This window comes from Biomphalaria glabrata, chromosome 7, assembly GCF_947242115.1.
Source record: "Biomphalaria glabrata chromosome 7, xgBioGlab47.1, whole genome shotgun sequence".
Lineage (NCBI taxonomy): Eukaryota > Metazoa > Mollusca > Gastropoda > Planorbidae > Biomphalaria > Biomphalaria glabrata.
This window is the reverse complement of record NC_074717.1, coordinates 29,330,302-29,345,408: the sequence shown is the minus strand read 5'-3', so window position 1 is coordinate 29,345,408 and position 15,107 is coordinate 29,330,302. Positions and strand designations below refer to the sequence as shown.

The following is a 15,107-nucleotide window of genomic DNA, read 5'->3' as shown; positions in this document are numbered from 1 at the left end:
AAAAAAAAAGATGAGCTCTTCAGACTTTGAAGTCAGAATTATAAAAAATTAACAGGACACACGTCTCTGTCTTGTTTTTTTTTTTAAAGACTTGCCTATATAAGCTCTAAATTTCGTTTCTAAATTCTGAAATTTAAAACCACCGCGACAATGTAAATGCTTCCTCTCAAACCTGTGAATAAAAAAAGAATGTTTAAATAAAACAATGTCTCATTTATCTCGTAAAAAAAATAGTTTAATTGGATGGTTACAATGTGGTCCGAACAGTCTTAGAAAGAAATCCTACAAGACACAATACCAGGCACAAGAGAAAAAGTTCTACACGTGTAGATTCATTTAGTACCCTAGGACTGAAACAGTTGGTGTAAAGATGTGTAATAATAATAGGCACTGTCTAAGAGATCGAAAATTAAATAAGCGTGTAACATTTCACTGGGCTACGCATATCAGCAGACCTAGTTGTGACCTAGATATTTTGTCACAACTAACACAGACAAACATGCAGGTAGTCGATTTAAATTATGTTTTTCTTCGGCATTAGCTTTTTTATTTGGATCTCAAACGTAAGCTTTGAAGTATTTTAAAGAGTGATCGATTTGTCTATTTCGTAACCCATTGATTGCCAAGTGTTCTCTTTATCCGCAAATGAAAGATTGTTTTAAAAATGTTTCTGGTCGGGAGCACCTCTGTCACGCCGATTGGGCACCTCTGCGATAAGGGATTTAGGCTACTCAGCGCAGATATGAAACATAAGAAGAGCCTGTTTCTAAAGAAAAATACGTGCCTATCAGTTTTTTAGTTGCCACGTACCTGCTCCCACCCCCGAAGAAAAATACATGTGTATCCCCCTCCATTAGCCAGCTAGGAGGTCTAGGGAGCAAAGTTTCCCTACTGGGGTCTGGTCTCATTTATCTCTTGGAGAGAAGAGCTGGAAGGACCAATACTGAAAAAGACGCGAGGAACATACAGCACAAGTAAGTCTGAAATGGGGCTTGATTTGTGTAAATTCATCTTGTTTAGGGTTTCTTTAGGTAAGGAGTATGGCGTTAAATGACATTGACAGAGGCATAAGGAAATTTTTCTGCAAGAGAACATCTCGACCCAATCTTGCTGCAGACGCCTCTCTAAAAACGGCGTAAAATGTCTTGCTGTAAGATGTCTCTTATTTTAATAATTTAATTTGTAAAAATAAAAAATACAGAAATCTTAAAGCTGTCCAACATGAACAGTATCAATACGAGAGTAAAAGGTCTCAATTTCGATGGGCGGGACATGTCCATGTCCGCATGCCAGACAATCGCCTTCCCAAATGACTTTTGTACGGGGAGTTGTGTGCAGGAAAGCGCTCACAGAAAGGTCAATACAAGCGCTAAAAAGACACTCTCAAGAGCTCTTTCAAGGAGTGTTATATTGACATTCATGGTTGGGAAGCACTAGCTCTCGATCGCTCCTCATGGCGTGAAGCTGTGAGTCTCGGAGTCTCCAGATTTGAAGCAAGATGGCCAGCGTGAAAGAGCGCCGAACCAGCAAAAAGCTGAGAGAAGAAGCAGGCCTATATGTAACTGACCAAACCTACCCATGCCACGTATACGGCCGGCTTTTTAAAGCGAGGATTGGACTTTACCGCCATCTTCGAGTTCATAGGAGATGAGAAATGTGCTATCTTCGATCACGAAGGAAGAGCTATATAGATATATACACCTTTGACTCTGAACCCTGATTGAATAAGAGTTAATTCAACGTATACAATCTATTAATCCATGATTAATGTATATCTTGCACCGTTCAGCACGGTCATTAAAAGCAGCTGTTAGCCAGCCGTGGTGGCGCCTGTACAAACTCTCGGATGTTACCATCGAGATGTATGTCCAAGAAAAATAAAAGAAATTCTAAATGTTGTTACAGACATAAGTATTTGGTATTTACATGCTCGTTAATGAAATTTAAATGTGGCCTTATCTTATCTTATAAAATACAGACGTTACTTTAAAAAAGATGTAAAAAGAAGAGAATAGAATCGAGTCTAGACTTACACTAATAAGATAAATATAGATGATGTCTTGATCAGACTGACAGTCACATTAGTGTTCAACTGCTGAAGCTGATTGATAGCCTATGCCGCAGACAGGACCACGGGCAGAGAAAGGGATCTAGATCTAGATCAAGTTTTTTTTTTATAGGTCTCAGATCTGTGGTTTAAACTAAAATAAAACCGCAGTGAAAAGGCAGAAGAATAATTGAGAAAGAATCAAGTTTTTGTCAACTATTCAGCTAGCGGATTTACCCAGTCGGCTAGAAATATAAAAATCCGGATCTAGTTGTAGACCTACGTCGCCTAAGACTTGCAATATTGTTCAAAATTAAATATGATATTGTAACTGTTAATTTTCATACAAAAATAAATATATTAATAACTCCAGAAGACGTGAAATACGGCAGGCGGAAATGATACATTAGCCGTACTTTATTATGTATTTTACCCCAGATGTGTGTATTGTTCAGGATCTGTAGTAGCTTATGTATCCGATTTTACCGGACATAGTTGCATCATGGAACTATATGTAGGCTTTTCAATATGTAAAATAAACCATTTCAACCTGTATCGGTTTTGGTCCAAACTCTTGGTATTTTTTGTAGAGCAATTTGTTCTCTCTTTCTATTGCATGACGTTTACAGCATAATGTTGAGTCTTTGCGAAATGTATAGATTATATAAGGAAAACGATTTTTTTTATTTGAAGACATTTTGGGTCAAGATAAGATAAGCGATTACAAATGTACCCCATTGTTATTAATAACCCAACTTTCGTAGGATGGAGGTCTTTTCATACACATTCCTAGCTAAGACATAATCGTATAAAAAGGGGCTTAGAGATCATATAGATATGCCTACAGAGATTATTTGAATTTGCCTTCAATATATCTGGTGATTTAAATTATAGCTTTATTTCTCTACACAAGACAACTGAAATACTAAATCTAGATCTACTTATGTATACTCAAGTATCACCTACTTCTGCGGCCATTATGTAATCATAAGATTTGATAATCGTCTAAATTATACATTTTGTTTTAATTTCAGAAATCAGTTATCATCTAATTTTCCACGAATTTCACATTTAACAGACAAGAATAAAAGTTCCTTAATTTTTTAAAGTAGATCTAAGGGAAAATCAAATTTTATTCGTACTCGCATCCATGTAGGCCTACATGTTCATCACTTTCTACAAACTCATAGTAGGCCTACAGGGCACGTGGACTTTACACGTCACAAGTATTTTGTTCAGTACGTAAAATGAAGCCATATATAGATCTAGTAATCAATCTAAAGATGTGCTGATATATTAACTAAACTAACATGGCATCTTTGTGAGGGGTCCTAATACTATTGCTATATAGGCCAACTAAGGCCATAGATAATTCAATAGAAAACTTTTGTGAAAAATCAGACGAGAAAAAACAATGGCCATGGCTTCTTACCAAACGATCAAGTCTTGTGATTGTACAAACGAAACCAGAAAGAAACACGTCATTGATTTGCTGGGCAGTTGGAAGAGACGTTGCATAGCCAAGGAGAAGTTAAAACCGAATGGCTGGTTGGGCGCAATAATGTCCAGACTTTCGACATTTAATTGCAACAGTAAGAAAACAGATCATCCTAGTCGGGAAAAAATTAAACGTTCCAGAAAGGATGTCACTCACTCAAAGCTGAGTTTAGAGGACCGGCAGTATCTTAAGTCGCAGATAGCGATTTGGTTCCCTTGCTTAATGCACCGGCCAACCCTGAGCGAATTGGAGGCTGCGCTAGCAGAAATGGGCACTCGGCTATTGCAGAATGTTGCTTCTATTCAGATTATGGATTTGAACCCGAACCTTACCGTGAGCAAGAAGCAGCGCAGATTGTTCCGTAAGAGTCATTCTAGTTTAACTCCAAAAGATGTCGGCCTTTTGACAAGTTCTGTTGGTGCGAGAAAAGAAAGTTCGGAGGAGATTGAATTGCCGGAGATGAAAATGTCCAACTTGTCTTTCATCTCAACGAAACTGGAAAACTTACAAAGAAAAACGTTGTCCAACAGTTTCATTTATGCCGAGAAGAATTGGCGCCACAAACTGATGACCGACGACACTCAGAGTCTTTCAGAACAGAGAAGTAAAGACGATGACGTCATCAGCGCCGTCGCCCATTCTCGGCTGCTTTCTCTGTACGACAAACGCAAGTACGAAATACCAAGCTGGTTCCAGTGGCTGGTTCAAATGGGAACAGTCATCGACCTGGAAACTATGGATCAGCTAGATAGCTCAATGGGCGAGCTCAAGGAGTTAGTAGATCTGCCAAGGAGAATCAGCTTGCATCTAATTCCGCCAGACGATTCAACCTTCGTGAAAGGTCATTTGTTTGTCTCGTTGAGAGAAGAACAGTGCCTGAAAAAGGTCAAAGACAAATGTGTCAACTTTTCAACCAACAACAGGGTTTTACATTTGACAAAACCTCTGCCTGGAGCCAAAAAGTCGCAACCAATGACGAAAGGCGAACCATTCAATTTCTCCCTACACGAAAATGTAGTCGAAGCAAACGACAACTCTAGACACAACGAAAATGACCTTTTTGAAACTCTAAGTGACAAGGATGACTTCTTTCCGAAGGAGCGAACTCTAAGTTTTGAGCATAAATGGGCTTACGTCCTATCTAAGCATAAGTCCAATCGAACAAGAAGACGACGAAATCAGAAGTACACTACTCATGACGACGATAAAACTAACACTTGCATGATTGCACCCACGCATAAATACAACAATAATTCGTCACAAATAAGTCCATTGGTTGGTATTACTTATTCGTCATCCCCACAAACAAAAAGAACTGAACATGGTTTCGACGAGGAAACATTTCGAAGAAGAACATTGTATGACAAGTTCAGAAATCTTCTTCGCATGGACAGAGCGAAGAAACCATGCGGGTATTCCAATTGTAAAGCTGAAGAGAAGCCAATGAAACCAACTGAGTATATTTTGGTTAAACCTTTAATAAAGACAAAAGATAATTCGACAAATGAATATGTTGTTTGTAATTCAAATCGCCATAACTCTCCTCGGTTGCTCAACATGTTAAAAGATAATAAAGAAAATTCTAGACGAAAAGTGAAACACACGCACAACAATGTCAAAGCAAAACGAACAGAAAGTTCACAACTAGAAGATTTGTTTATACAAAACAACAAGAACATTGGTACACTGTCTCCCAAAGTTGAGACTACCGATACAGTCTTATGTAAAAATAGATACACTGTTCCAGTAGCACCTAATTCTGAAGACTACAACAAGGCGCCTTTGAAGCGCAGGCCTAAACAACGGAAACGGACAGTGGGATTTGTGAGTCAAGATTCTAGATCTAGAAGGCAGAGGGACAACTCTTCTCTGAATGTAACAAGTTCAGGTCTCTCAACTCCATGCTTCTTTGATAACCCTGTGGGCTCGCAGTCCTTTGAATGTTTGAAACTGCTCAACATATCACAAAATAGGAACACTGGCGATGATAACACACAGCATCAACCGAGTCCAAAAAAGACCGAGAGACTAAAAAACGTCAATATAGAAGCAGCGCTGCGCTCTTCCCAGAAAGACACAGGGAGAATTCATAAGCAATGGCCTAGAAAAAAGGTGCCTTCGAATATTGAGATGGAGGAGACATTGCAAGGATTGGGAAGAACTAGATCAACACAGACTTCGGATGTTGTTAATGAAAGGGTTCAATACAAAAGATGCGCAAAGCAGGACAATAAACCCTTATTTGATTCATTTTCGGACTCCCCTGGAATACGACTGAATACAAATAATGTTTCTGTGTTGGACCTGACAGAAAATATTCGTGGTTCTCTCTCACACTTTGTCAAGGAACAGTGGCGTTCGTGCAGCGGTTCTAAAGACTTAGACAATTCGGCTTTATCCGACGATTTGTGTGTGGATTCGGAGTTTCAATATCTTTATCCGAAGACCCGACCACAATCTCAATCCCAAAGCTCATTCAAGTCTTTTCAAAAGTGTCATTCCAATGGCAAGAATTCAATGCAAAGCTCGATATGCTCTTCTGAACAATGCAGGATACAAAGCTTAAAAAACAACGTCTCTAATACAAAATGTCATCCAGAAGCTGACTCGGGAAAAAAACATTCTAAGGGGAATAACTACACGATATCGGAAAGAGAAAAAGACGATTTCAAAATCGCTTGGTTTTCAAATAAATACAGCAGCTATGACCGATCTTCTTCTATGGAACATATCCACGGAGATTCTGAATGCAATGGATATAATGATATTTCTTCTACTCCTGAGGTGTCACCATCAACATCTAGTCTGCCCAAGTCTAGTCTGCTCAAGTCTAGTCTGTCCAATTCGGGTGATAATCAGTGTCGGAATAGTGGCACCACAAATCAAGATTGTCTGACTCTGAGTGAACTGAGCTCACTATTAGCATACTGTTCAGAGAGAACTTCCTCAGACAAACCATTGGCTGAAGACACAATGGACGTTTTGAAAGCAATCGACCAGACATTGTCACGGTATATTCTCAAAGACTGTTTGAAACCTCGCTCTTGGAACGCACGTGAACACAAAGCTGAAGGCAAACTTCAAAAGCTTTGCGATGAAATCTATCACTGGAAAAAAGGCAAGACAAACGTTCCTTACAAGAACTCGCTTAAAGACAACATCGCGATGGATAAGGCCAGGCTGGCCAAGTGGCCTGACCATGACATGGTAAGATCTCTACTGACAAAACAATCCATGATGAAAAAAGCCACCGTCGGGTTTCCCCGATTTGATCAAACAGGTTTGCACCCTGCACGCCCACTGGACGCAACACAGAATAAACTGGACAGTGACAATGAAGATTTGGCGCCAACAGCTGACTCTGAGCCCACAGCGGAGCGTAACACACGGGATGACAAGGACATGTCTCACTCACATCTCAGAACTAACAAAGAGGAAGAGCGTTTTCAGCCTCACCAAAGACAGGAGGATGAGCATGAAAAACTTGAGAACCCGCGCCCTTACTTGACAGATTCGTTGAATGTGTTCCGATCACCTTATGTTAGCTGGGACAAAGAGGAGTACCCCATCAATCTGCCCACAAAGTCCATGTTTTTTACCGATTCTCCGTCAATACCAGCCAAGGAGCAAAGGACGCAGCCGCGTCAGTATTTTGAACAAAAATATTACAGTAATCAATCCTCGAACGAAATGTTTAAGCCCAGCAATGAAAAGAACACATCGTTTGAATCAACACTGACTAGTCGATTACGAAAACGTGAATGCCGGAAGACTTTCAGACTAACACCACGTTGTCCAGATTCAGCGTTGTTTAGTGGACCAGATAGTTACAACATTCCTCAAGATCTTTCTAATCAGTATACACCATCTGACGATGCTCCTGGCACTTTAGACAATAAAACTGCGAGCTGTTTAGCGGATCTCTGTACACATAATCCACCATGTTGCTCTAAATTTTACGACACAAGTCGATGTTTGCATTTTCCGGCCAAGCTAGAGTGTAGTAATGGTTGCTACAAAAGGAGGTTATTCGATGTTTCGCCAACTTGTCATAGAAGGAAGGTATGTGATTGCCAGGAGAAGATTGAATTACCATTGATGTCCTGTCTACCAAGATGCACACCAGACTTTCACAAGCCTATTTGCAGCTTTCCTATGTCGTCAACTCTACAACCTAGCCGGCAGTCTATTGCACACATGACCTCCGAGTTTGAAAGAAAATTTGGCTCTCCCGAAGAAATGATGCCCACGAGAAAGATACCACTGTCGGAAAACCTGACAATGTACTCAGGCGATGTGTGTCACTTAGAATGTAGCCCAGTTTGTCATCGATATCCCAGCTTGGTTCCTAATCTTAAAAAGAAATCAGAATGCCTGTGCAAACCTGAAGCTAAGACTAGGTGCGACAAGGACATTATTCAGAAAGAAACGGTTGAATACATCACTGACTTAGTTAAAGCTTGTCTTACAAGTGAACGTCGGGAGAGGAACAGTTTAGCCCAATGCTGTAAAAGCGAGACCAACGTCCAGACTTGCAGGATGAACGATGAGGACAGGAAACTGATTGAGTCCCTGAAAAGCAAATTAGACTCAGCGCTGCTGAGGTGCTTCTGGAAAGACGATAGCCTTTGTGCACCTAAACCAAGTCCAATTGTTCAGTACAGTGCCAGAAGGGAGAAAGTGAATGACTATCCATGCCGACCAAAGAAATCCAACCCAACAAAGGGAAAGAAGCCAAAAGTGTGTTCCAGCTGTATTCCAAAACGTCCTTGCCAGCCGAAAGCTATGAGAATGTATAGCAAAGGCTTGCAGGCAGATATGTCTTGGGCATCTGGTAAGAATCGCGATACTTCAGTGCAGACTAGCATTCCGACTTGTAAACGCTGTGAGTGTGCTTTGACCACCAGCAGCAGCACGTGTCTGGTCAAACAGTCCTGTACTTGTGAAACTCTATCTCATGAAGATAACACGACTTTATGCTGCTCCCGTAAATGTCACAAGATTGGGTTGACAGAGAAGACAAAGTGCGCTTTGATAGAAGACATCTCCTCTTGTACGCACCAGGCCACCTGCGCTAAGAAGATTGACAAAAGAAATAAAGCCATTCAAACATCAATTATGTGCCGTGTGCCACAAACATGCAAGAAATATGCGCCTAATCTGGCCAGCACTTGTCACAGAGCAGCCAGTAATAGCGTTTGCACGTCACACTCTGAGATTTATCCCAGGCTTTCCCCTGACAGGATGGGAAAGTCGTCTTTCACATATGACGATCAGAACTACAAAATAAACCGCTGCTGTACACATAAAAGGAACTTGAATTATGATATCAGGGAAGATACTCCTATTTCTTGCTTCAAACCACGTGGCACTAACTCGTTTTTCATGAAGAAATGGGATTCTCCTTCAGAGTGCATTTCAAATTATAACGAGTTTTACACAAGGCCATGTAAGAAATATACCGCTGCCAACTACACAACTTTGTCTAGAACTCGAAGGCTTGAAAATAAGTTCGAGGATAATATAGAAAAATGTAAGAATGATGAAAATGTCCACTATAAACCCGCTTGGTTAGAATCATTAAGCTCGAAGAACAATGGCATCTGTAAGGAGACGTCTGCTGAAAATCCTTGCACTAAAGACTCTTCAGATGCTAACAGGCCCATTGTTCACATTCGTTACAAATCAAAGAAAGTGAACGGAAAGTCAGAGATCACAGTCGATTCTGTGCCGTGTAAAGAAGATAAGATAACATCGCCTGTTAAAAATCTAGCTCTTCAGTTAAAGAAACACGTAGAGCAAATCATACAGAACAGCAAGGAATTGAAGCAGCAGGCAATCAGTTCTGACAAAGGAGAAGTGAAGAACAACGGGGACTCTAGTTCGCAACGCGATACGACAGTGTCCTGTGATGACTGCCCTTCTGAAGTGGTCAAGTTCCACACCTCACGGAACGACGATGGCACCTGGTCGTATAAGGTGAAAATCAAAAGTCCAATGGGCCCTCCGGCACCGCCAGAGGAGATGTCCGAGTCGTACGCCAGTAGAAACGTGAACTACGGAAACAACAACGCGAGTGCTGTATCTGGACAATTTAAAAGTGGCTACGGAGTAAAGGTGGACATCAGGCTACCCAAAACTGTGGTGGACGACGCCAAAGATAGACTGCTTCATCGGGTACTTCCGGAGATGCTAAAAGTCGTGCTGCGTGAAATTCTTACAACGGACGACCTCAGCAGCAATGAACATCGCAGTGGATTCTGTTCCGAACTGCAACTTGATGATATTTACGAGAATGTGAATAGCAACGCATGCACGGTGGACTCTGAATATTCCACACCTCCTTGTACCAAACAACGCGACAAATGTCTTTCTAGCAATCCGAAAAACAAATACAAATATAGATATCAACGCGAAATGCGTCAATACAAAATCGGCGATCAACATGACGATGGAACACGCAACAAACATCGCAAAAAATGTCATGGTAACAACAATCAATATTCCAAGTATCCGAGCTCTATTCAAACAAACCGTACTTTCCAACAGTTCGTTGAGCGACACCGTTTGGATAGACATAGGTCGAAAAAACGATTCGTAAAAAATGTATTTGTTGACCAGAAGTGTTTTGAAAGTAGAAATGACATTGATAAGCTAATGCCACAAAGCGCTTGTCAAACTGAAGGATGCTGTAATCACATTGCTTATGCTAAGAGCCCAATAACAAACGATGCAGTCAAGAGACATATTGGTGAAATGAATTGTTCTGTGAATAGAGAACCAACACTGAACGTACAATATCCAAACCAAAAGCTGGCGACCAGTGCTGGTAGGCCAAGTCGTAGGTCACGGTTTGCATCTTGTACTTTGTCCTCAAATTATTGCACAAAACATCCCGTGACAAGAATGAACACATTTTGTAAAGAATGTTGCCCAATTCATGATGTGTACATTAAAGATCAAGCAAAGGATCCTCGTTGGCACAATCCAATTAACGAAAACCACACCATTATTATAGAAGATTTGAGTAGCCTGTCACCATCTGTTACTGCTTCTGGACAACGAACATCGTCCAATCAGTGTACCTTTGCCAATAAAATACAAAGCCTTCATAGAGATCATAGTTTTAGAAGTAAAAAAATAATAGTAAAAGCCAGCAGAAAGCGACAATTGGCCCGTGGAGCTAAGAATCTCGAAAACGCTTGTCAAAATGTGTATTTCCCAGAAGTTGTGTGCTCGCACCCAGACGTTGTTATGGAATGCTATGACAGTACTCCTGAGACAACGGCAAGACTTGACAATCAGCTAGGAACTCGAACTGGAAACATTGTCTTTCAAACTGTGCCCACTTTCCACCATATCGGTCACTCGGACAAAAGCAACGTGAGAGACAACACAGAACACACGAATGCAGCTCACAAGCGAGCTATTTATACATACATGAACAAACAGAACGTGAATACAAGTATAAAGAAAACTAAAAATAGAATGACTTCCATTGGCTGCAATATTCCTTATTGTCATCTTTTCGTTGACAAGGCGCCTAGAGCAGAGGAAAGTAATAGTCAATCACCGATATGCAGCAAGCAATTTGACGATCTATCAATAGACAGCGAGGCATCAGACCATGGAATTGAAGACCTGCCTCTAGACTCTGCAATAAATTTGGCATTACCACAGAGCACCTCAGAAATGTGTACCCTGTGCGATGCTTCAACTTCGATATCTATAAGGCAATGTTGCTCGGGAACATGTAAGAGTATCGTCGTCATTCCTAACGAGAAAACATTTGGAATCGATTCCAAGATTGTGCCACAAGAACCGGGCATTAAACAATATGTAGGTGAATTAGACAAAATACAGAAGTTCAATGACACCATCGTTGTGGATAGGATTAACCTGGTCTCCAAACAAGGGGAAACAAGCGTTCAAACGTTAAACAAGACCTTGATGAAATGTTCAGAAGCCACTAGAAACTCTGTTGGTGTCACCACGGAGCAAAAAGACAACTTTCCTCCAGTACCAGTGGTGAATGGAAGTCCCACAAACGAGTTGCTCATTTCTAGACCGAGTGAGACATTCAAATCTCGTACAATAATGAGCAACCAGAGAGTAGTAGCCGCAGTTCTAGGCACCGATGTCAGTAGAAGCTATCCACGTGGTTGGGCAGCCTGTAAGGACTCATCAACCCTGACGGACAATCTCTTCGTTTGTGATAAGTCTATGGGCGTGCGAGATACGAAAATACGGAAGCCCATAGTGCCACCTCCTAAAACGACAAGATGCTTGCCAATAAAAGTCTCCCATGACATCCTAGAATCTCAAAACGCTTTGCAGTCTGAGCACGGAAAATGTTTAAAGAAAAGGGCGGCGACTTTGTGGAAGACGACAAACTCAAAGGGGTGGCAAAGTATCTTGGTAAGCAGCGCAGAGTTGACCGAGTCGTCCAAAGAAAGGGTTGTACTCGAAGGGGCGTTTTTTAAAAGTCACCACCCTGGCGATGGCCTCCCTTGCCAGACGGAGCAAGGCAGTTCTTTCCTGCCACAAAGTTCCAGTTGTCTTCTTCCATTTCGTCTGGTTTTGTTCGCCTCAGGGCAGGATTCAGACAACCAGACCATATCTGGAACCTACCTCAGACGAATGGTCAGTGTGGACAGGTTCTTTAAGTGGAATATTAATTTTGATATACCTAAAGCTAGTATTTAATTCTATAGATGGTATATTTTCTTCTTGACGGCACCACTAGCTAAATATCTTATAAGACATAATTAGTAAGACTTAAGCCTGAAAGGCTAGAGATAATTTTGTGATAATGGCGATAGTATTGTGTACATTGTTGAACGTTTGAGTGTTGGACTTTTGGGTATCGCTAATAAACTTTGTTTTGTGAGATCTAAAACCTATACTTTTACAAGAACTATTAGAGTATTGTTGAAACTCAATAGAATGGGCCATGATGACACGAGTAAATAAAGCAACTTTGTGTCCAATGATCAGTGAATATTCTAGTTCAGAGCATCGGTCAAGGGGAGACTACGGGAAATAAAAAGAGACAAGGAGGAAAACGATGTGACTAACTTATGTGTAACTAGCCTTTACATCTGTGCTGACCTATAGTAGTAGATTCAGACGTTTAACTTACATGTAACTAGCCTTTACATCTGTGCTGACCTATAGTAGTAGATTCAGACGTTTAACTTATGTGTCACTAGCCTTTCTATCTGTGCTGACCTATAGTAGTAGATTCAGACGTTTAACTTATGTGTCACTAGCCTTTCTATCTGTGCTGACCTATAGTAGTAGATTCAGACGTTTAACTTATGTGTCACTAGCCTTTCTATCTGTGCTGACCTATAGTAGTAGATTCAGACGTTTAACTTATGTGTCACTAGCCTTTCTATCTGTGCTGACCTATAGTAGTAGATTCAGACGTTTAACTTATATGTAACTAGCCTTTACATCTGTGCTGACCTATAGTAGTAGATTCAGACGTTTAACTTATATGTAACTAGCCTTTACATCTGTGCTGACCTATAGTAGTAGATTCAGACGTTTAACTTATATGTAACTAGCCTTTACACCTGTGCTGACCTATAGTAGTAGATTCAGACGTTTAACTTATGTGTCACTAGCCTTTACATCTGTGCTGACCTATAGTAGTAGATTCAGACGTTTAACTTATGTGTCACTAGCCTTTACATCTGTGCTGACCTATAGTAGTAGATTCAGACGTTTAACTTATGTGTCACTAGCCTTTACACCTGTGCTGACCTATAGTAGTAGATTCAGACGTTTAACTTATGTGTCACTAGCCTTTACACCTGTGCTGACCTATAGTAGTAGATTCAGACGTTTAACTTATGTGTCACTAGCCTTTACATCTGTGCTGACCTATAGTAGTAGATTCAGACGTTTAACTTATATGTAACTAGCCTTTACATCTGTGCTGACCTATAGTAGTAGATTCAGACGTTTAACTTATGTGTCACTAGCCTTTACATCTGTGCTGACCTTTAGTAGTAGATTCAGACGTTTAACATTCCATTTATTCCCGCGTGGTGTTACTTCCTTGTTGATCATGATTTTGTCATCCTCTTGTCTACACTAACGTAACTATTGCAAACGATCTTGTCTTTATGCACTGGGTATGTGATTGAAATATCTTGACAACCGAAGTTAGGCTTTTGTTTTTTTTAAAGACAAAAACACCAGTCCAGAATTGTGTGGAAGTTATATTGCACACACACTATCTTTCTATCTATATACATACATTCACATACAAGCAGTGAAAACAAAAAAAAAACATCTACACATTATAAATCATTATGTGATTGGTTAATAGATTGGTTTAATAGATGTACGTCAGTGTGTTTATGGGCCAGTGAGATGTAATGACCTGATAAAATGAGAAAGAAGACGTTTCAAGTTTACAACACATCTCTCCGCCAATCTTCACATTCTGCCACAGATCCTTGAGATTGTAACTAATGTCTTGTCGCACAAACTTGTTCCCTAGACTTTGTTTTCAATGACTAACCATACCACTAGGGCATTAGGGTCACTGAAATGGCCTCTACAATGAAGTGTAAGCTTGGAAAAAAGGGGCGCCTTGTTTCACTGGCAATAGTTAACACACACACACACACACACACAATTATAACAAATGCGAACACATTTTTGATAAATACGGTTTAATCTCTTTTGACATCTACACTTTATAAATAATGATATGATTGGTTATTACATGGATTGGTTTAATAGATGTTCATTTCATATTTTGTTAAACTTTTATACCATGTACTTTCTTATATCTGTGCTAGTTAAAATCTTGATACAAAGACATAAACATTGGTAGATCCCCGTGTAGACTTTTCTTTATGTGTATGATTCGATTTTTTTCGACTGAAGTGTTAGCATTTTCACACTATGGTGCACCCAGCGAGAAGATCTTTCAAACTTTGGCTCTATCTTTAGTGAATCAGAATACAAAATTGTTCCTTTGACTGTACTGTTGATTTCAATTAGTTAGGCCTTCTAAAATAAAATGACACACACCCAACAGGGTCTAGTTATTAGCCTCTCAATGGCTATGGTTACGTTTAGAAATGAGCCGCTTTCTTCAATCTCATTTTACAATACTGTTGCTATGACAATTTCCACCATTTAAGCAGGTTACTATATAATGCTATATATAATGCTGTTGGCATTGTTCAGTCTAGTTTTTAACAAGGTGAAGAAATTAGCCAGAAAACTAGTTTAGAAACGCCCCACATGTGGGGATAACACGGTAGAGTTGGTTCAGTGCTTGGCTAGGAGCCAATAGTCTCCTGCTCGCGTCTCTTTGGTGACTAGGACTGTACATCAGCACGTGCTACTATGTTGACAACCTGTCATGTGTTGGACGTGTCTTGAGAGCCTAGTGCTGGTCACGTGATACACAATAGGTCACACAATGGAATTTCTTTACATTATCCCCCCTTGAACTTCCAGGGTGTTTTTTTGTATGATTTTAATTTTCAGGATTTGTAAAAATTTATTTATAGATTGATCTAATGACTACTC

At 40.2% G+C, this 15,107-nt stretch overlaps 1 protein-coding gene across 4 annotated transcripts; it reads left to right on the top strand.

The window, feature by feature from the left end:
* Positions 1–1,809: 1,809 nt before the first annotated feature.
* LOC106068305 (uncharacterized) lies at positions 1,810–14,405 on the top strand. Of its 4 annotated transcripts, none has more exons than XM_013227636.2 (2): positions 1,810–1,862; positions 3,082–14,405. In XM_013227636.2, the coding sequence occupies exon 2, from the start codon at positions 3,462–3,464 to the stop codon at positions 12,249–12,251; it is 8,790 nt and encodes a 2,929-aa protein (XP_013083090.2). In that variant the 5' UTR covers positions 1,810–1,862; positions 3,082–3,461; the 3' UTR covers positions 12,252–14,405. The 4 variants fall into 4 exon arrangements, with proteins under 4 accessions (XP_013083090.2, XP_055891386.1, XP_055891388.1 ...); XM_056035411.1 differs by having other exon boundaries at positions 1,810–1,918; XM_056035413.1 differs by having other exon boundaries at positions 1,820–1,895.
* The last annotated feature ends 702 nt before the right edge of the window (positions 14,406–15,107 follow it).